Here is a 21,260-nt window from a genome sequence, read left to right on the forward strand (position 1 = left end):
TTCTTAAGTTTAAGAGAAAAAACAGGGATCTGACAATTGGAGGGAACTCGCGAGCGTTAGTGTTGTGTTGTGTTGTTAGCGCCGTTGTTTGCACATGCGTCAAGTGCAAAAAAAACCCCAAAACATTTTAATGTCACGCGATCGACGTATTGGGCACCCCTGGTATAGGGGGTTGGCTCGGATGGTTATGCTCTTTTCACCCCTGGGTGTCAGTCAGAAAACAGGAGGGAAGACGTGGTTCAGTTTTGATTGCTTTCCTGAACTAGAAAATGCAATTTCTGGAGAAATTGAGTGTGAAGGCGAAGAAACTGAATAAAGTCTTGGGGAATGCTGCAGAATGATGTTGAAACGAGTTGAATTACTTGAGAAATGTAGAAATAAAATGTAAAACAAAATTTTGGAGAATTTGGGGTGAATTTCAAAATTGAAAATTTGGAATTTTTGGTGAGTGGGAAGTTGTGGAAAAAGTAGGAAAAAGCTGAACAGTTGAAAGTTGAAACGGGTTGAATTGGTTGAAAAATGTAGAAATTCGAGTTGAAAAATGAGAAGTTAGAAATTAGAAGGGAAAAACAAACTTATGGAGAATTTGGCGCGAATTCTAAATTTTCAAATTCCGAAAGTTGGAATGGGTTGAATCGGTTGAAAAATGTAGAAATTAGAGGTGAAAAATTTAATTTTGTGAAATTTGGCGGAAATTTTATACGTGAAAACGTGAAACTTTTTAATTTGGCAATTTTGAGAATGTTGAAAATGTTCCCCAATGTGAGTTGAATGTGCTGAACGACGTGAATTTCAAACTGGAACGACGTAAATGTGAAATGTTGAATGTGCCATTGATAATGAATGGGGAAAAAATTGACGTAAATTTGCGAATTTTGTGAAAACTCAAAATTTTTTGAATGAGATGAATGCAACCACCCCTCGCGTGAATTTTTGGAATATGTCGAAATTGGAATAGAGTGAATTGGATGAATTATGTGGAAGTAGTAGAACGATTGAAATGATTCCCGAGCCCGGCACCGCTGCTGCTCACTGCTCCCCTCTCCCCGAGGGGATGGATCAGAATCACACGGGGATGGGTTAAATGCAAAAGACAAATTTCACCACACCCTGATGTGTGTGACGATCATTGGGACTTTAACTTTAAATTGTGCGAGGAATAAAATATAATAACTAGAAAATGCAATTCATGGAGAAATTGAGTGTGAAGGCCAAGAAGTTGAATAAATACTTGGGGAATGCTGCAGAATGATGTTTAAAGTAGAACGGGTTGAATTGGTTGAAAAATGTAGAAATTAGTGAAAAACGAAATTTTTGAGAATTTGGCGTGAATTTTAAAATTGAAAAATATGGAATTTTTGGTAAGTTGAAAATTGTGGAATAGGTAGAAAAAACATGAACAGTTGAAAGTGGGAACGGGTTGAATTGGTTAAAAAATGTAGAAGTTAGAGCAAATGTTCAATCCCCATAGAGAATGAATGGGAATTAAAAAAAATTAGGCCAACATTTTTTTAAATTTAAAACGAAACAAAAACTACGGAATCAAGGGGTTCACTTTGGAGTTCAAAAGTTGAAACAGGTTGAACCGGACAAAAATGGTCAAAGTTAGAGCAAATGCTAAATGCCCCATAGAGAATGAATGGGAATTAAAAAGAAAAATTGTGCAAAAAATTTTTAACGTAACAAAAAGTACGGGTTTAAGAGGATTACTTTGGAGTTCTAAAGTTGAAACGGGTTGAATCGGACAAAAATTTTAAAAGTTAGAGCAAATGTTGAATCCCCATGGAGAATGAATGGGAGTTTAAAAAAAAAAATTGTGCCAAAAGTTTTTGAACTTTGGATCGAAATGAAAACTATGGGTTTAAGAGGTTCACTTTGGAGTTCTAAAGTTGAAACGGGTTGAATCGGTCAAAAATTGTAAAAGTTAGAGCAAATGTTTAATTTAGGGCACTTCTGGTTTTATGTAGGGCACTTCTGGTTGAATTTAGGTCACTTCCGGTTCATTTGGGGCACTTCCAGTTTGTTTGGGGCCACTTCCGGTTTATTTGAGGTCACTTCCGGTTTAGTTGATATCACTTTCTGTTTATTTGGGGCACTTACGGTTCAATATGTCACTTCCGGTTTGATTTGGGGCACTTACGGTTCACGTCCTGTTGAAATTGGGGCACTTCCGGTTCACTTCCTGTTCATGTTTTGGCACTTCCTGTTCATTTTGGGGCACTTCCTGTTTGTTTTGGTTCACTTCTGGTTCATTCTGAGTTCATTCGGGGGCACTTCGGGGTCAATCCAAGATGGCCGCCACACTGTGGAAGTAGGGGTGAAGGGGTGAATTGTGTAAGCATGGTGGAAGTGGGGGTGAAGGGGGTGAATATGGTAAGCACAAGGTGAACAAAGTTAGAATGGGTTAAATCGGTTGAAAAATGTAGAAATTAGAAGGGAAAAAAATAATTTTGGAAAATTTGGTGTCAATTCAAAATTTTAAATTTTTGGTAAGTGGGAAGGAATAGGTAGGCAAAAGATGAACAATGGAAAGTTGGAATGGGTTGAAAAAATTCAGAAATTAGAAGGGAAAAAACAAATTTTGGAGAATTTGGCGTGAATTTCAAAATTGAAAATTTGGAATTTTTGGAAGTTGTGGAATAGGTAGGCAAAATATGACCAGTTGAAAGTTGGAACGGGTTGAAAAATGTAGAAATTAGAAGTGAAAAATGAGATTTTGCAAAATTTTGCACAAATTTTAAATGTGAAAACGTGAATTTTTTTAATTAGGCAATGTTGGGAATGTACCCAATGTGATTTGAATGTGCTAGATGATGTGAATTTCAAACTGGAACGATGTAAATGTGAAATGTTAAATCTGCCGTTAAAAAGGAATGGGGAAAAATTTGCCAGAAATTTGTGAATAAGTTAAAAGTGGAACGGAGTGAATCGGTTGAAGTATGTGGAACTAGTTAAGCGTCAAAAAAGTGGGAGAATAAAATTGTCAAATAACAATAGTGCCTTCGCCTTCACACAATTATAATAGAGTGAATGGTGTAGAATAACATAAGTGTTAAGGCCTTCGCCTTCACACTAATAAAGTGAATGGTGTAGAATAACATAAGTGTTAAGGCCTTCGCCTTCACACTAATAAAGTGAATGGTGTAGAACAGGGGTGCCCAAACATTTTCAGCTCGCGAGCTACTTTTGAAATGACCAAGTCACAAAGATCTACCCACTAAAAAAATTATATATATATGGCTGACGTAATCAGAAGTCCAAATGATCACACATGGAACTATATATATATTATGTGTACCGTAATTAATTGCCGGACTATAAACCGCACCGGATTATAAACCGCACCAGCTAAAATTTAGGGATATTTCATTTTTTTTCTTACATAAGACGCACCGGACTATAAGCCGCACGTGCACACGAGTTTTTTACAAAGAAAGACAGTACATAGAAAGCCTTTTTAACGTTTTAATAACATACTTGAACATGTCTTTCTTAACATTGCCTGTGATGCAGCAGTAGTACCGCAGCAACGCGGAAGTGTGCACGCAAGTTATATTCATGGTAATCTTATTCATGCACGAAGCGCTAAATTATATTAAACTAGCGAGCGACACGTATTGCTTAAAAGCGGCATCATATGCATTTCTTTTATCCCCCATAATGACGGTTTGTGTATAAAAGCTTCCTGTCTTTGTGTGAATGCGGGTGTGTGCGTGATGCGCGAGACGATCACGTCTTCTTTGGCGCATTATCTCTTCTTCGTCTGTCTCGCTCTTACTTCCTGCTAGAGCGCCCCCTGGAGACCGGAGGCCGTAGAAATCCATAAGTACGCTCCAGAGTAGACACAAGATAATGTCATCAACATCGACTGTCTTTGGCTTTAAAGCGGCATCATATGCATTTCTTTTATCCCCCATGATGACGGTTTGTGTATAAAGGCTTCCTTTAAGTATTGTCCATCTTGATCGCGTGATGCTCGAAATGTAAACACAAACTAGCGCGTCTTCTTCGTCGCATTATCTCTTCTTCGCCTGTCCCGTTCTTGCTTCCTGCTAGAGCGCCCCCTGGAGGCCGGAGGCCGTAAAAATCCATAAGTAGGCCACGCCACCGTTTAAGGTTCAAAGTAACCTTCTGAATAAAATGCATTAAAAGTTCACATTCATTACAACTTGTTTTTGGTGAGCAAAATGTCAGAAGAATTGAATTTAAATGCTGATTGATTGGGTTTTAATACAATGCAGATTACCTCACTGGTTTCTTTTATGTCAAACAAGTTGTTATCAAACAACTTGTTTGATTTAAAAGAAACCAGTGAAGTGATTAAAAAAAGGAAAAACAAGATGAATTTAGTACAATTACAATGCAGATTGTCCAAACAGCGCCACTGCTTTGTGTAATCTCTGAGTGATATGGCAGAGTAAGAGAAAGGGTTTAGAGCACAGGTGTCAAACTCAAGGCCCGGGGACCAGATACGGCCCGCCACATCATTCTATGTGGCCCGCGAAGACAAATTGTGCATCAAATTCGTGTGTCATTACTAGAATTGCAAATTGTCTTCACTTTTAATAATAGCTTTTTTTTTAAATATTTGACCAGTTTTTACTCGTCTGATTTGAAAATGAGTTATTTGTCAGTTTGTTTTGTAGCTTTTACTGTATATAATAGTGTTAAGAGTAAAAGTGATCAAGTCATCACAAAAATCTCGAAAAAAATCTTATATAAGCCGCACCTGACTATAAGCCGCAGGGTCCAAAATTTTGGAAAAAAGTCGCGGCTTATAGTCCGGAAATTACGGTATATATATATATATATATTTATTTATTTATTTTTTCCCAAGATGGCGGCGCGCACGGACGCAGCGGCTTACGGCTCTCCACGCCAGTGCTCTTTTTTCTTTGCCTATCTTTTTTTATTTTCACTCTTTGGCACACTCTGTACTGGGAATCCCAAGTACACTTTCCACTCGCTCACGGACATTGGATACCAATCACGGATACCTATTTCAAGTGACTTTCACCGCAAGCACAACATCCCAGACGAGATTGCGAGACCGCCGGGGTCTCCGTGGATTGTTGTCGGGTCTGGGAGACGACGCAGGCGAAGAAGAGAGAGGAAGCAAAAGCGAGGCCGTCGGTCTGGCCTAATGCTAAGGCTACGTAAACAACCGCACAAGTCGCCTCTCCCGAGCCTGTTTCTCTCCAACGCCAGATCCCTGCTGCATAAAATGGATGACCTGGATCTACAGCTCACGGGAAACCACTACATCCGGGACTGTTGTGTGATTATTATAACCGAAACCTGGCTGCGCCCGGATATCCCCGATGCTAGCATGCAGCTAGCAAGCCGCTCCCTGCTACGCAGGGGTGGGGGGCTTTGTATGTATGTGCATGATAATTGGTGCAACAATGCGACCATCGTAGGCAGCCACTGCTGTCCGGACCTCGAGTACATGGCAGTCAGGTGCCGGCCTTTTTTCCTCCCGAGGGAGCTAGCTGTTGTTATCGTCATTGCTGTTTACATTCCACCCGACGCTGACGTAAGCACGGCACTCTCTCTCCTGCTGAGAGCTGTGAGTGAACAACAACGGGCTCACCCTGATGGCTTCCACATTGTAGCGGGGGATTTTAACAAGGCCAACTTAATGACTGTCCTGCCGAATTTCCACCAGCACGTAAAGTGTGCTTCACGGGGTGAGAACACCCTGGACCATGTCTACACCAGCATCAAACATGCATACAGAGCTATCCCCCTTCCCCACCTCGGGCAATCAGACCATCCGTCCCTCCTGCTCTTCCCTGCCTACACCCCCCTCAGACGCAAACTCAGACCCACCTTAAGGACCATCACCTCCTGGCCTGAGGATGCACTCCACAAACTCAAAGACTGTTTTCAACGGACAGACTGGGACCTGTTCGACCACCAGGAGCTGGGGACACACACAGACATAGTTCTGGGCTACATCCAGTTCTGCACCAGCAATGTGACTGTGACCAAAACCATCCGGGTCTTCCCTAACCAGAAACCCTGGATGTGCAGCCAGGTCCGCTCTCTCCTCAGAGCCCGCGACACCGCCTTCAGGTCAGGAGACAGAGCTCTGTACAGCGCTGCCAGAGCCGAGCTGAGGAGAGGAGTCAAATGGGCGAAAGCGGACCACAGACAACGCATCGAGTCCCACCTGTCCAGCAACAACGGCCGTAAGGTGTGGCAGGGCATCCAGGAGATCACCAACTTCAGGGGCAGTGCCGCTCAAGTCGAAGACCAAGGCACACAGCTGGCAGAGGAGCTAAACAGCTTCTTTGCTCGGTTTGGAACATCCCAGCAGCACTCCCCTGTCCCTGCCCTGCCCCCTCCCCCACCCAGCTCTGACATCACTCCACACACTGTTCAGGAGCACAAGGTCAGAAAGGTGCTCCTTGCAGTGAATCCCAGAAAGGCCGCAGGCCCAGATGGGGTCCCCGGCAAGGTGCTGAGGGCATGCGCTGAGGAGCTCGCCCCCACCTTCACCACGATCTTCAACCGCTCCCTGGCCCTAGCAACCGTCCCGCCCTGCCTGAAAACCTCAAACATCATCCCAGTGCTGAAGAAGTCGGCCATCTCTAGCCTGAATGATTACCGACCAGTGGCCCTCACTCCGGTGATCATGAAGTGCTTTGAGAGACTGGTTCTTCAGCACATCAAGGATTATCTTCCCCCACACCTTGACCCCCACCAGTTTGCATACCGGACCAACAGATCCACAGAGGACGCCATCGCCGTAGCCCTCCATTGTGCGGTGAACCACCTGGAGCAGCAGCAGAGCTATGTCCGGATGCTCTTTGTGGATTACAGTTCGGCATTCAACACCATCCTCCTGGACAGACTCACCACAAAGCTGGACACTCTCGGACTCCCTTCTCTCACATGTGCCTGGATTAATGACTTTCTGACCAACCGACTCCAGGCTGTGAGAGTTGGCTCCCGCCTCTCCTCCACCCGTACGCTGAGCATCGGCTCCCCACAGGGCTGTGTGTTGAGCCCCCTCCTCTTCTGCCTCTACACTCACGATTGCAGACCGGCTCACAACCACAACCGGATTGTCAAGTTCGCTGACGATACCACTGTGGTCGGTCTCATCTCCAATGGCGATGAGGTAGCCTACAGAGAGGAGGTCCTGGAGCTGGTCGACTGGTGCTCAGAGAACAATCTCGCTCTGAACACCAAGAAGACCAACGAGATCATCATAGACTTCAGAAGGCACAGCCCTGAGCCAACTCCCCTCTTCATCAACGGCGAGCAGGTGGAGAGGGTCCACAGCACCAAGTACCTGGCACATCTCTGACCGGATCTCCTGGTCAGAGAACACTACCACCATCGTCAAGAAGGCTCAGCAGCGGTTACACTTCCTGAGAGTCCTCAGGAGGTAAAACCTCAACACCGACCTGTTGCTGACCTTCTACCGATCTTCCATTGAGAGTCTACTGACCTACTGCATCGTAGTATGGTTCGGCAGCTCCACCGCCGCTGACAGGGAGAAGCTGCAGAGAGTGGTGAAGGCAGCTCAGAGGATCATTGGCCGCCCTCTCCCCTCCCTTACGGACATCTACACTACCCGCTGCCTCAGCAGGGCTAAGGCCATCTCAGCGGACAGCTCCCACCCTGGCTCCACCCTGTTTGACCTGTTGCCCTCTGGAAGATGCTACAGGCAAATGAAGACCAGGACAAACAGACTCAAAAACAGTTTCTTTCCCCAAGCCATAGCCGCCCTCAACTCCAGCCGACACTGATGACACTTTCCTCCTGCACTACTACTGCACTTTGTCCGCGCTACTGTTTAGTAAGTGACACAATTGGCGTTGCCTTAAAAGGTCATTTTGGCAAAACAGTTTTGTTATTGACGTGGTCAATAACACCTTATCCATTATCGCACCCTTTGTTGTTTGAACTAATGCCATTTTCAATTTTGTCAATGCTTCTACTTTTGGTGTCCACGCGAGTGTATCTTCGACTGCTAACGGCTGTCCATGAGCCACTTCTGTTAGTGGCTTAGCAATTTCAGCATAGCGTGGAGCCCAAGCTCTGCAGCAATTACAGAAAGAAAGACATAAGTTGTTCTTTGTGACAGGTCGTGGTGTGTCTAATATAGCCTGTTCCCTGCACTGCTCTCCCTTTCGCTGAGGGTAAACCAAGATAGTTTACTTCTGGTTTTTACCCATCGTAACTTCTGTTACTTGACTTCATTGCCTCTCTGGCCTAAATGCTGCATGAGGAGAAAGGAATCTCATCCTCACGCTTCCTTTGTTTCAAAAGCAATTATCACCAACGTAGACCAAAACTTGACTTTTAGATGAAAGTGTAAAACCAGCCATTCAATTCATGATAATCAGTCAATCACTGTGAAATAAGCCCTATTTTCTTTACTTAGCATTAAATTTGCTCAAAATCACTCTTCCTTCAAAGTTGATCTACTACTTTTCCCATAGTAGTCTCCAACAACTTCAACCATTCAACTGTATTTTCTTCTCATCCTGTCAGTTATTCATTCCTGCTCATCTGCATCTCACACACGCACACACACACACACACACACACACACACACACACACACACACACACACACACACACACACACACACACACAGCCTCCATTACACACTGGTCTCACTCTCCTCAAGCTCTCTTCAAGCTGTTCACACAGTCATACATCATTTTCAATTCACATTCCTCATTCGAATTTGTCTTATCTCAAGGTTCTTGATAAAACAACCCACTCATTCCAATTTTGACATATTCCAAAAATTTACGCAAGAATGCTTGCATTCATTTAAAGGCCCAGAGACACCGGTATATGTATAAATCGGTTTTAGTTACCTTATGGGCTTATAAATATAAATTGACGATCGAAACAACGAAAAGGAAGCTGTTGCTCTGAAAAATATAATTTAAATTTGCCGCGCAGACGAGTTTGACTGCACCGAGCCGCCAGCCGGAAGTGACGTCTCATGACATCTCAAGTTGTACGCGTTTAGCTTCAGTGAATGTAAACAAAAAGAGAAGAGGGGCCAGTGCGGAGACGTCGGGCCAGGCTTGCGGCCAACCGAGCTCGCCCAGCCGTGCCTTCCATTCTCCTGGCGTACGTTCGTTCGCGGGACGACAAGATGGGTTGCGTTCGCCTGATAGGATCCACGAACCGGACAGTGCGTGCCTGCTGTGTGCTCGTGTTCACAGTGGCCTGGTTGACTGTCATCTTTCCGGACTCTGCAGTGCATCGGGAGCGGCTAGCGTGCTATCACTCTTATTGTTCATCTTCTTGTTTTATTTTTCCTGTATTGTTTACTTGTATGTGCGTTGTGAACTCTGTCTTGTCACCCTGGGATAGTGAGAAACGTAATTTCGATCTCTTTGTGTGTCTTGACATGCGGAGGAATTGACAATAAAGGAGACTTTGAGACTTTGACTTTGAAAAGTATGTCGAAGTGTGACGGGAGGGGCACAATTCAGAAAACGTGCTCAGCTCGTCGAAAAAATGCGATTTAAGCAATAAAATTAAAGATGCGCCTAAAACCTAAACCAAACGCTGCAGATGTTCATTTCTCCATGCGCAGTGGTCAACTCGGCACTCTAAAGCCCCCTGAGAACTTTTTACTATGCCAACGTAACCACAGTGACGGGAGAGGCACAATTCAGAAAACGTGCTCAGCTCGTCGAGAAAATGCGATTTAAGCAATAAAATTAATAATGCTTATAAAACCTAAACCAAACGTTGCAGGTGGTCATTTCTTCATGTGCCGAGATCAACTCAGCACTCTAAAGCCCCCAAGAGCACTTTTTACTATGCCAACCTAACCAGAGTGACGGGAGGGGCACAATTCAGAAAATGTGCTCAGCTCAGCCCAAGTGAACTGCTAAATTCATCATATTCTGCGTCAAAAGAGGTTTCTGAATTGGATAAAATGATGCTAATATTGCCGCAACAAACGGAGCTGTCGCTATCATCTGCCATGTTGTTTTGGTTTGTTGACATCCAGATGTACAACTTGTGACGTCACAGTAATGGCGCCGACAGTGTGGCTTCGTGCGGGACCCGATCGATAAACTGGCATTTCATTTTAGCTTTATTCTTAGTAATCGGTGTCCATTTTTAATTTCCAATGCGGCAAATGTGTTCACTTTATACATTCTATCAAATTCCGTTCTAATTGAAAACAAAAAAGGGATGTCTCTAGGCCTTTAATTCCATAAGCTTTTCATTTCCACAAAATCTGCAAACTTACGGCAATTTTTCCTTCCATTCATTCTCAATGGCACATTCCACGTGTCACATTTACATTGTCCCAGTTTGAAATTCACATCATTCAGCCCATTCAAATCACACCGGGGAAAGTTTTCAACATTCCCAAAATTAAAAAATTCATGTTTTCACGTTAAATTATGAATTCTTTGTATGGCATGCTCAAACTTGGCCAATAAAAGATTGATCAATTAAAATTTCTGCAAAATTTTACAAAATTCAATTTTCACCTCTAATTTCTACATTTTTCAACTGATTCAATTCTGCTCTAACATCATTCTGTTGCATCTCCTAAGTATTTATTCATCTTTTTCGCCTTCACACGCAATTCCTCCAAAAATTGCATTTTTTAGTGTCAAAATCATTTTGCTTTTTTGTGTCGCGGTGCAAATCTAATAGACCGCAGTCTAGTAAATTTCCTTGCCCACTATTTTAGCCTATTTCATAATTTTAACACATAGACACACATAAACACACAGAGAACACATTCACTATTTCTTCCCACCATGTTACATGCAGCACAATACCGAGTGATACGTGCTACCATTCACACACACATTCACACTGCGGAATTTTCTTAACACAACGAGCTGTATTTCCGTCTACAAGTTCCATCTGTAGACCGAATTCCTATCACTTGGAATTCACAACAAGGACTCCGCCGTCCTTACCCGGGTACCCTTTTTTCCGGGGACTAAAATACCCCAACCACGCAGTCAACGAAGAGGTCTCACCGAATCTCTGAAAGATTTCTCTTGAAGATTCCGTCAATCGTCGCTGCCGAGAGGTGCTGAACTGGACTTCGCCGGCCTGGTGGATGAACATCGCTCCCCAGGGCTTTCCTTCAGGCGTCCTATGACCTCTGCCGTGCACGGGTTCGGCGTCTTCAACACTCCTCGGATCAGCGAGCAGATTTTTTGGAATCCCGGACGAGCCCTCACAAAATGTTGGGTTCACAACATTTATCTGAAAAGAATCTCACAGAGGCAGAAGATGTCTTCGATGGCCAGCGACCTCTGCAGAGGGGCGCAAACCAGACACACAGCAAGTGTGGCTGAGATTCGCGCTCTTCCTCCAGTTTGGTCGTGCCTTTTATTGAGGAAAAACATTGGGGGGAGTCTACATGAATGCATAGTTTCTTAAACAGCAAGGACATCTCATAATTACATCTCATGACTACAGAACAACAGGGATGCTATTATAGAGAAAGCAGTATGGTCGTCTAATGACTTTAACAAAGTTAAGCAGGAGGGTCTTAGTGCCCCTGGGATGCATACATCCTCGGCGTACTCATGACTATAGATTAAATAAGACGTTTGTCTGCTTTAGCCATATCATAACAGACTCATGACCTGGTCATGACTAACTAACGAAGGAGTTTATTGTATAATGCGATTCATGACCCCGGTCATGTGCTCCTTAGCCAGCTATATGTGCCCAAGTCATTATCACAAGGTCAAACTGTCACATACTGTGGAAAATCTTGCACACATAAGTAGATACATAGAATCCAATGATAAAAAGTATATTTTTCCCAACACCTGGTGTAGAATAGCATAAGTGTGAAGGCCTTCACACTAATAATCAAGTGAATGATGTAGAATAACGTGTGAAGGCCATCGCCTTCACACTAATAAAGTGTATGGTGTAGAACAGGGGTGTCAAACTCATTTTTTTCGCGGGCCGCATTGTAGTCATAGCTTCTTTCACAGGGCCATTATGACTGTCAACCCAAATAAATGTATGAGCACCTCATATTATATACAGTAAAAGCTACAAAACAAACTGACAAATAACTCGTTTTCAAATCAGACGAGTAAAAACTGGTCAAATATTAAAAAAAACAGATATTATTAAAAGTGAAGACAATTTGCAATTCTAGTAATGACACACGAATTTGATGCACAATTTGTCTTTGCGGGCCACATAAAATGGCCCCCGGGTCTTGAGTTTAACACCTGTGGTGTAGAATAACAGATGTTCAACATGGCGGTGCAGTGGTTGCACAGCGAAGCCAGAGGTCCGATCAGATTTCGCAAATACGTAGTTATTTACCTTACAGTTGTCAGTCTACTTATCCAAAATAGTCGTGCGTTGTTATCCTACACCCGACAACATCTCCTGGACATAGGATTACAACATCAACACGCTGGATTGGAAGGTTTACGAATCGATAACGACATCGCTAGCTCTCCGTGGCTACCCAACGCGACTCAACCGGCTGGCTGTATCGCGCACCTGGCCAGAAAACGTAAACAAAGGCGAGGCAAGCGTGGAGGCGCACAGGCTAGGCTGGGGCTAGCGCCCCACCGTCCGGCACTTCCTAGCCTACTCCTCGCCAATGTCCGTTCTCTGGTGGACAAAATGGAAGAACTGCGGCTGTGGATTTACATCAAGTAATGGATTAAGGACTGCAACGTCATGATTTTCACAGAATCATGGCTCCGTAGCGCTAACCCCGACAGCGCTGTTGAGCTAGCAGGCCGCGTCCTGCACAGGTCCGACAGAACTGGCGACTCCGGGAAAACCCGCGGTGGAGGCTTGTGCGTCTTTATTAACAAGGCTTGGTGTTCAGACAGTTCCACAGTTGAGAGTCACTGTTCTGCGGATGCAGAATATCTCGTTGTGAACGGCCCCATCCATATCAACGGGGAGGAGGTCGAGCAGGTCGCCACCTTCGAATTCCTGGGTGTCCAGATCTCCGATAACCTCTCCTGGTCCCTCAACACCTCGTCACTGGTCAGTAAGGCCCACAAGCGTCTCTTCTTCTTGAGAAAGCCCATCTATCTCCTCGAATCCTGGTGAATTTCTACTTGTGTACCATCGAGAGTATCCTCACCAATGGCATCACGGTCTGGTACGGCAACTGCACAGCCGCGGACCGAAAGTCACTGCAGAGGGTGGTGAAGATGGCCCAACGCATCATCGGCACATCACTTCCTACCATCGAGTCCATTTACCAAAAACAGTGCCTGAAGAAGGCGCGCAGCATCATCAAAGACTCCAGTCATCCCAACCACAGACTGTTTAATCTTCTTCCTTCTAGGAAGCAATACCGGACTCTTCGGGTCAAGACGAGTAGACTCAGAAAAAGCTTTTTCCCCTCTGCCGTCATCACCCTGAAGTCCGCAGCACAACACCCCTGTCATCCCCCTGAACTCTTATCATTCTGAACCCTGCAGCACAATAACCCCACTGCAACAACACCTGTATTACCTGCATATACTGTCCATATCTGCATATAATTCTATATAATCTATATATTTATTCATCACTCTTACTCCGCTTGTACATATCTCTTCATATCTGGTTATACTGACACTATATATACGTATTTATAACCCTCTATTTATAATTAGCATTCTAGTACTGCCTGCAAATATTTGTTCTACTGCACCTTATTGTAAATACTTAGCCAGTCATATCCGCACTCGTCCCTCTTGTATATCCCGCATAGTATAACTCACCTCATATTTACCTGATTGCACTGTACAAACTGCTCAGTATTCTTTTTACTCTGCACTTTACTGCTTTTTGCACTTCTGGTTGGATGTCAAAGTTCTTCTCGCTGTACTGTGCTTGTGCTGTACATTGACAATAAATTTGAATCTAATCTAATCTAATAATAATGAATAATAAATAATAAAGTGAATGGTGTAGAATAACATAATAATAATAATAACAGAATAACATAGAATAACACTAATTATTGGCAAAAAAATAACAGGCACTATGGCTCATAGGGGTATAAATGGCAAACTGGCAAAAGGGTATAGGCACACGTTTGGTCGTAAGGATGTGAAAGCAGGTGTGTGTCGTGTACATGGCTGAGTCTTTGGGTGTGTGAATGTGATTCTTGTGTGTGTGATTATTGTGTGAAGCGTGTGAAGGGTGTGTGGTGTGTGGTTCTGCAACAGACAGAAATACAGCACGTAAGTCAACGCTCAACTTCTGACGTCACACACCACTAGTAGACGGCACACAATACATAACTAACTGCGCGTAACAGTTCCGCTATACTAAATAACCATGAATAAAATACTATGCAACACACCAAACATAAGTCATCGAGACAGCAAAATACATTTGCTGGTGACCGTTAGTCGCCGTGCCGCTGCATAACGGCTACTCGTACGATGCGAGGCAAACTTAAAGGAGCGCGCCGAAGCTATCAATCAAACGGCACACACACGAAACAAACCCCGATCAGACAAACGGCACAACAGTAGACAGTAGTAACAATGAAATGTATATACTCAGCTGCTCGGTAGCGCACTGGTTAGCACGTCCGCCTCACAGTGAGGAGGGTGCCGGTTCAATTCCACCTCCGACCCTCCCTGTGTGGAGTTTGCGTGTTCTCCCCGTGGATTTTCTCCGGGCAGTCTGGTTTCCTCCCACATCCCAAAAGCATTCTTGGTAGGCCAATTGAGCACTCCAAATTGCCCCTAGGTGTGAGTGCGAGTGCGGATGGTTGTTCGTCTCTGTATGCCCTGCGATCGTCTGGCAACCGGTTCAGGGTGTCCCCCGACTACTGCCTAAAGACTGCTGGGATAGGCTCCAGCACACCCGTGACCCCCATGGAGACAAGCGGTATAGAAAATGGATGGATGGATGGATATACTCACTTTGTGTCAAAGAGGCACACGATCACAGCAACATACTCAGTCGATAGCAGCAACCTTTAATTTACCGCTGCGCACAAGCTCCAACAATCGCGATAAGCTGAGGTAACTCACGCGAGACTTAAGGCGCGGTGACATAACTTTCCAACATTTTAACCAACATAGGAACCTTTCTAACAGCTACAGTCAAACCTCGGCTTTCGACCACAATCCGTTCCAGAAGGCAGTTCGAGAAGTGAATCGGTCGAATTCCGAATCTATTTTTCCCATTACAAATTATGGAAAATTTTTTGATCCGTTCTAAGACCAGCATTTTTTCATTTGCGCATTTTTGTCAGATCGCACAACTGCAGTGCACTGCCGACCACGCAACTGCACCGCCGTGCTGGTCGCATTATTGTGACAGAGTCGTCACTGAAATTTAGAAAATATTTTCAAAGTCCTGATGTACTTTCCAAAATTTAAGTGGACCTCAGTGCGCAGGGAGATTAATTTGGTCCGATCGCGCAACCGCAGCGCGCCGGGCGCTCACTGTCACATTGCTTTAAGAGTGTCTTTGTGTTTTAGGATGGCTTTACTGCTCCCACTTGCTTTCTTTGGAGGCATGATTAGGGGTTAATACAATCCTCAAAGTAACGAAAATACCATAAGGGACGGAGTCAGTCGGCATCCGGGCCGTGCGGTCGGGTTTTTTCGGGTCCTTTCGGCTCATCTCGCGAGGTTCGACCTCCGAATTTTGTTCGACAACCGAAGCAAAAAAATCTCGAATTTTTCATTAGAATTCCGATTTGTTCTAGACGAGTAGAGTTTGTTCGAGTAGACAGTAGTAACAATGAAATGTATATACTCACTTTGTGTCAAAGACGCACACGATCACAGCAACATACTCAGTCAATACCAGAAACCTTTAACTTATCGCTGCGCACAAGCTCCAACAATCGCGATAAGCTGAGGTAACTCACGCGAGACGTAAGGCGCGGTGATGTAACTTTCCAACATTTTAACATCAACATAGGAACCTTTCTAACAGCTATTTTTCTTTTTCTTCTTTGTGACAGGGGTTCACTTTGGCTTGGGGAGTTAGATTCAGCATTTACTTTAAAGATATCTGGCGCCATCTATCGTTCTGAATGGGTATAATGTCTAGACCCCGAATGTAAGACGACCCCCACTTTTTCAGTCTTATTTCGATGCAAAAAACACCGCCTTATATTCGGGCCAATGCGGTATTACCGTTTGTGCAAATCTGTAAAGTTGTTTTGTTTGGCTTCCGCCACACAGAGGCGTAATATACAGGCATAATATGTAGACGTGATGAACCAATCAGAGGACATTATGTTTTACGGCGACCGGGGCAGTAAACCAATCAGAGGACTGTACGTCACACTTAGAGTACGTACCTCCGTCGCCATTGATAAATAAATACTATCGTTTGTGCAAAGTAAACAGCACTAGGACCCTCTAAAATGGTATAGACAAAGAGACATGCTTACGAGGCACAATTAGAGCTTCCTGGAAAGCCAGGATCATTGCAGAAGAGCAACGTGACGACGAGACAATGACAAGAGGGAGCTTGGCATGTTTAATGGCGAACTTGCCCAACTGTTTAATTTGGATACAGAAGATGAGGACTTTGACTGATTTGCGTATGAATATTGATTAACAATAATGTGAGTACAGTAGAGTACGTGGTTAAACAGTAGAATAAAGTACAACTGAACTCACTGTCTTGCTCCCGTGACCTTTTTTTGTTTACTGTAAGTCATGGTATGCATGCGTCCTATGATGCGGTGCGCCCAATGTGAGGATTAAATACTAAATAGACCTGCAACTGAGTCTGCACAAGGTGCAGAGAATACGGTACTTCAAACATGCAAACATGCAGCAATGAATATTTTCTTTTACCACCAATGAACAATAACAACTCTTTGTAATAATCCAAAACTCCCTAGAATAAGAATCGTGGGGTACCCCTTAAATAAAATAAAATCCAGCCTTACATTTTCAATTCTGCCAATAGTTGATCCAATTGTTTTTGTTTTTGTTTCTTTCAATAGGAACAATATCCTATGATCTTGCCTCTCAGTACCGCTTTACGTGTCCCAAAGAATTGGGGGTAAAACCTCGTGATGATCATTCATTTCCAGAAACTCTGAAATGTCCTTTTTAAGTTGCTCTTTCATATGACTCAATTTGACCTCCACAGAGTATTTCTCCAACTTTGTTCAAGTTGCACTTCCAAAAAGAGAGGGCTATGGTCCGAAAGGTCCATAATTCCCACTTCACAGTCCAGAACCCTATGCATATCTTTGCGGAAGATTAAAGAGTAATCACTCCTTAAGTAAATCCTATGTGGATTTGAAAAATATGAACAGTCCCTCTTCCCAGGGTCTGCCATTTTGCCGCCGTTTTACTGTCATTTGGGCCATTTCCAAATGTTATTTTTTTCCTCTTCCAGCCTGACGAGGATTTGTTTAATCCCGACTACGTGGAGGTGGACAGGGTGCTGGAGGTGGCCGTTACCACGGACACGGAGACCGGAGAGGTTGGTTGATGCGCTTACGCACGCTCACATGCGCGCGCTCATATGCCGCACTTTGCGTGTTAAGGAGGTGACGCACTACCTGGTCAAGTGGTGCAGCCTGTCCTATGAAGAGGCCACCTGGGAGCTCCAGGAGGACTTGGACCCTGAGAAAATCAAAGAGTTTGAGGAGATTCAAAAGCTGCCGCCAGACTTGCGACATCTGGTGAGGAGCCCATAGACAACCTTCTGGAACCTTCTGCTACATACAGTGGGGCAAAAAAAGTATTTAGTCAGCCACCAATTGTGCAAGTTCTCCCACTTGAAATATGAGAGATGGCTGTAATTTTCATCATAGGTACACTTCAACTATGAGAGACAAAATTAAAAAAAAAAAAATCCAGAAAATCACATTGTCTGATTTTTAAAGAATTTATTTGCAAATTATTATTTTATTTGTGCTTTTTTAAACTTTTAGAACAAAATATAAATGTTGCTTTATTTTTGACCTCCCAACTTTGCTTAGGGAAGTTCTAATTTTCTACCATTGCTAAAAATTTGCCCAAGAAGACACAGAAAAAGTCAGGCTAATAAATTATTGTGTGCTTCCACACACTCCTTGCAATGGGCTCACATACTCATCATTACGTTTTGGTGCAATTAAGAATTGAACCCACCTCTTCTAAGTTGCGAGACTATCACTCTACCACTGAGCCATGTGAAAAAAGCCATTAGGCAGTCAGGAATCACCGTTGCCTGAAACGGTTGATGGCCTGGAATCAATTTGAAGATGAGTGGGGGTGCACTTATTCTCACGGGCTGATTTTTTTCTAATAGGGCTACTGTTAGAATGAGTACCCCTGTAACTTTGCTTGTAGAGGGGGGCACCTTTTCACATTTGCTACACTTAGTGAAAATACCCCTAAGAAGACACAGACAAAGTGATGCTGCCGTGAATGATCCAGCAGCAGGGGATACCTAGTATTTTGGCACAACGCCGGCTATATTCCATCGCAAGCTCGATGATACGCATGCCTTTGCTATGCTCCTTTATGATTTTGTGTTTCATGTCGATCGTCTTTGGAGACATACTCGACTACACTACTTATTTCTTACACTACTAATGCGCAGAGACGAACAGGGAATGGCAGAGACAAGGCGGGTGGAGGGGTGCGTCGGTTCGGAAATCAAAAATTGGTTCATTAGTAGATGCAACAATAATTGCGAGGCTCCAGTTCGTAGCTCAAAAAGTTAATAAGTGTAGGCATTCGTAAGTAGCAGTACCACTGTACATTCACAAGTCATGAATGGCAAATGTATGGTGAACACTGTGTAGTATTTTAATGTCAACATACAAGCGTGAGTTTTGTCTGTGTGCTCAGGAGCGTCCTCCCCCGGACAAATGGCAGAAGTTGGAGCGCTCACGAGATTACCGCAATGGGAACCAGCTGAGAGAGTACCAGCTGGAGGGCATGAACTGGTTGCTCTTCAACTGGTACAACAGGTGAACGCGCATGCATCCAAACACAAAGGCTACGTTCATACTGCGGCACAATTCAGAATTTTTTTTTCCCCCAAATCCGGCCACTTTCATTCGTGCTTCTAGATCGTATACATTTCGGATATTTTGCAACGCGGTCTGAACGGCCGGGTGGCAGCCAGTTGCCGTATATCTCACCCGGACGACATCATGCGCTCCGCTTAGGACTGTTTTGATTAAGACCTGTGGTGTGAATAGAGCCAGAGACAGTTACACACAGATGCACTTGCACACACGTACCTGCAGACAGATACACGCACACATAGGGAGACACACATAGACACATGCAGACAGAATCCATTTACACACACGCCTTCTCACAGTAGAAGTTGAACGCGCCTTCCTCCTCCCGCCGGTCCGCGGCAGGAAGAACTGCATCCTGGCGGATGAAATGGGCCTGGGCAAGACCATCCAGTCCATCACCTTCTTGTACGAGATGTTCAGCATGGGCATCCGGGGGCCTTTCCTGATCATCGCGCCCCTCTCCACCATCACCAACTGGGAGCGCGAGTTCCGCACCTGGACGCGCATGAACGTCATCGTGTACCACGGCTCGCAGATCAGCCGCCAGATGATTCTGCAGTACGAGATGTTCCATCGCAAAGCGCAGGTCTCGCTCTTCTTTGGCAAACACAACAGACGCAAACGTGCATCACACTCCAACGACATATACACCCTCCCCAGTTTGGTATTTGCCGTAAATAAAAAACCTACGGAAACTCAGCTATACAGCGACCAAAGTTCCACTCAGTAATCTTTTCTTGGCAAGCAGTGGAAAAGTAAGTCGCAACACAACTCACAGCAGTCTATAATTATTAGAATTTGATGATGTTTTAAAATGAAAATCTTTGACAATTTTACTTAATTATAATTCAGGTTGATTACAAAAATGTTTTAACACGCATTTTTATCAGGAAAATCATCACTGTAACTCTGTAGCCTGAAACCATGTGGTAAAAAAAGAAAACTATAGCTGAATAGAATTCAACCGTTTCTGCCACACTGCATCACTCAATGATGTGCCCAGCATTCGCGTGACACTCTTCATCGTTCCACGCAGAAGATAAAGAACGTAGCACTATTATTTTGTTTGTCCGCATGTGGCGGAAGCATTTGCGTTGGGTCCGTTGCGCAAATGCGTCAAGCACAAAAACCGAGATGCTCCCTGGCATGAGCGCCAAGCTAACATGCGGCTCCCGCCAGGGCACTGCGGCGCCGAGCGTGCTCAAATTTCATGCGCTGATCACCACCTTCGAGATGGTGATGGCTGACTGCCCCGAGCTGAAGAAGCTGCAGTGGCGCTGCGTGGTCATCGATGAGGCGCACCGCCTCAAGAACAGGAACTGCAAGCTGCTGGAAGGACTCAAACTCATGAACTTGGTCAGTCCAAACTTCTCAGCCCCTCTCACAAACAAAGTCATCACATGCTTAAGTCATTGGTTGGTCTGCGTCTCAGTAATGGCTTTGTCTGTAATAGTTCTAAAAGGTTGACGATATTGGTTGTTTCGGGGGCACTTGTGGAAAAGTGTAAGGGCAGAGACTGAGACCTGAGACTGACTTGCGACTTCTGTTCTGGCTGCTCGGAGCAGGAGCACAAGGTTCTGCTGACGGGAACGCCGCTGCAGAACTCGGTGGAGGAGTTGTTCAGCTTGCTCAACTTCCTGGAGCCGCTGCAGTTCCCCTCGGAGAGCGCCTTCCTCGACGAGTTTGGGGACCTGAAAACCGAGGAGCAGGTAAGGCCCTTTAACTCTTTGACCGCCCACCCAGTTGAAAAGGATCTTGGGCGTCTAAAGGCAGTGAATGCCACGACTGGCTGTTTGCGTTGCTCTTGACAATGTGGATTTTTTTTTTTGTTGATAATCTGATTCCCAACTATGTGGTCGTCAGATCTTAATCTTGCTTTATTGCACTCCCAGGTGAAGAAGCTTCAGGCTATCTTGAAGCCCATGATGCTGAGGAGGTTGAAGGACGACGTGGAGAAGAACCTGGCCCCCAAAGAGGAGACCATCATTGAGGTAGGAGTTTCTTGTCTCAGTCCCCCCTCCCCTCCCACTCTGAGCTTGCCGGCATCCTCCTGCAGGTGGAGCTGACCAACATGCAGAAGAAATACTACCGGGCGATTCTGGAGAAGAACTTCTCCTTCCTGTCCAAAGGAGCCAACCAGCACAACATGCCCAACCTCATCAACACCATGATGGAGCTGCGCAAGTGCTGCAACCATCCTTACCTGATCACCGGTGCGGGCCGGCGCACCTCCTAAAGTCTTGAAGTGACTTGACTTGACTTGAAGTGACTTGACTTGACTTGACT

The 21,260-nt window shown here is 44.6% G+C and overlaps 1 protein-coding gene across 14 annotated transcripts in view; it reads left to right on the forward strand.

The window, feature by feature from the left end:
• Positions 1-21,260, forward strand: part of chd6 (chromodomain helicase DNA binding protein 6) — an 81,451-nt gene that overhangs the window by 19,055 nt on the left and 41,136 nt on the right. For all 14 annotated transcript variants that reach the window (XM_049734219.2, XM_049734222.2, XM_049734221.2 and 11 more), the window contains 8 exons: positions 17,348-17,434; positions 17,499-17,636; positions 18,793-18,914; positions 19,317-19,560; positions 20,154-20,330; positions 20,540-20,683; positions 20,867-20,965; positions 21,031-21,187. In XM_049734219.2, the coding sequence (XP_049590176.1) occupies positions 17,348-17,434; positions 17,499-17,636; positions 18,793-18,914; positions 19,317-19,560; positions 20,154-20,330; positions 20,540-20,683; positions 20,867-20,965; positions 21,031-21,187 (1,168 nt within the window). The remainder of the gene's footprint in view (positions 1-17,347; positions 17,435-17,498; positions 17,637-18,792; positions 18,915-19,316; positions 19,561-20,153; positions 20,331-20,539; positions 20,684-20,866; positions 20,966-21,030; positions 21,188-21,260) is intronic.

Source organism: Syngnathus scovelli, chromosome 11, assembly GCF_024217435.2.
Source record: "Syngnathus scovelli strain Florida chromosome 11, RoL_Ssco_1.2, whole genome shotgun sequence".
Classification (NCBI taxonomy): Eukaryota; Metazoa; Chordata; class Actinopteri; order Syngnathiformes; family Syngnathidae; genus Syngnathus; species Syngnathus scovelli.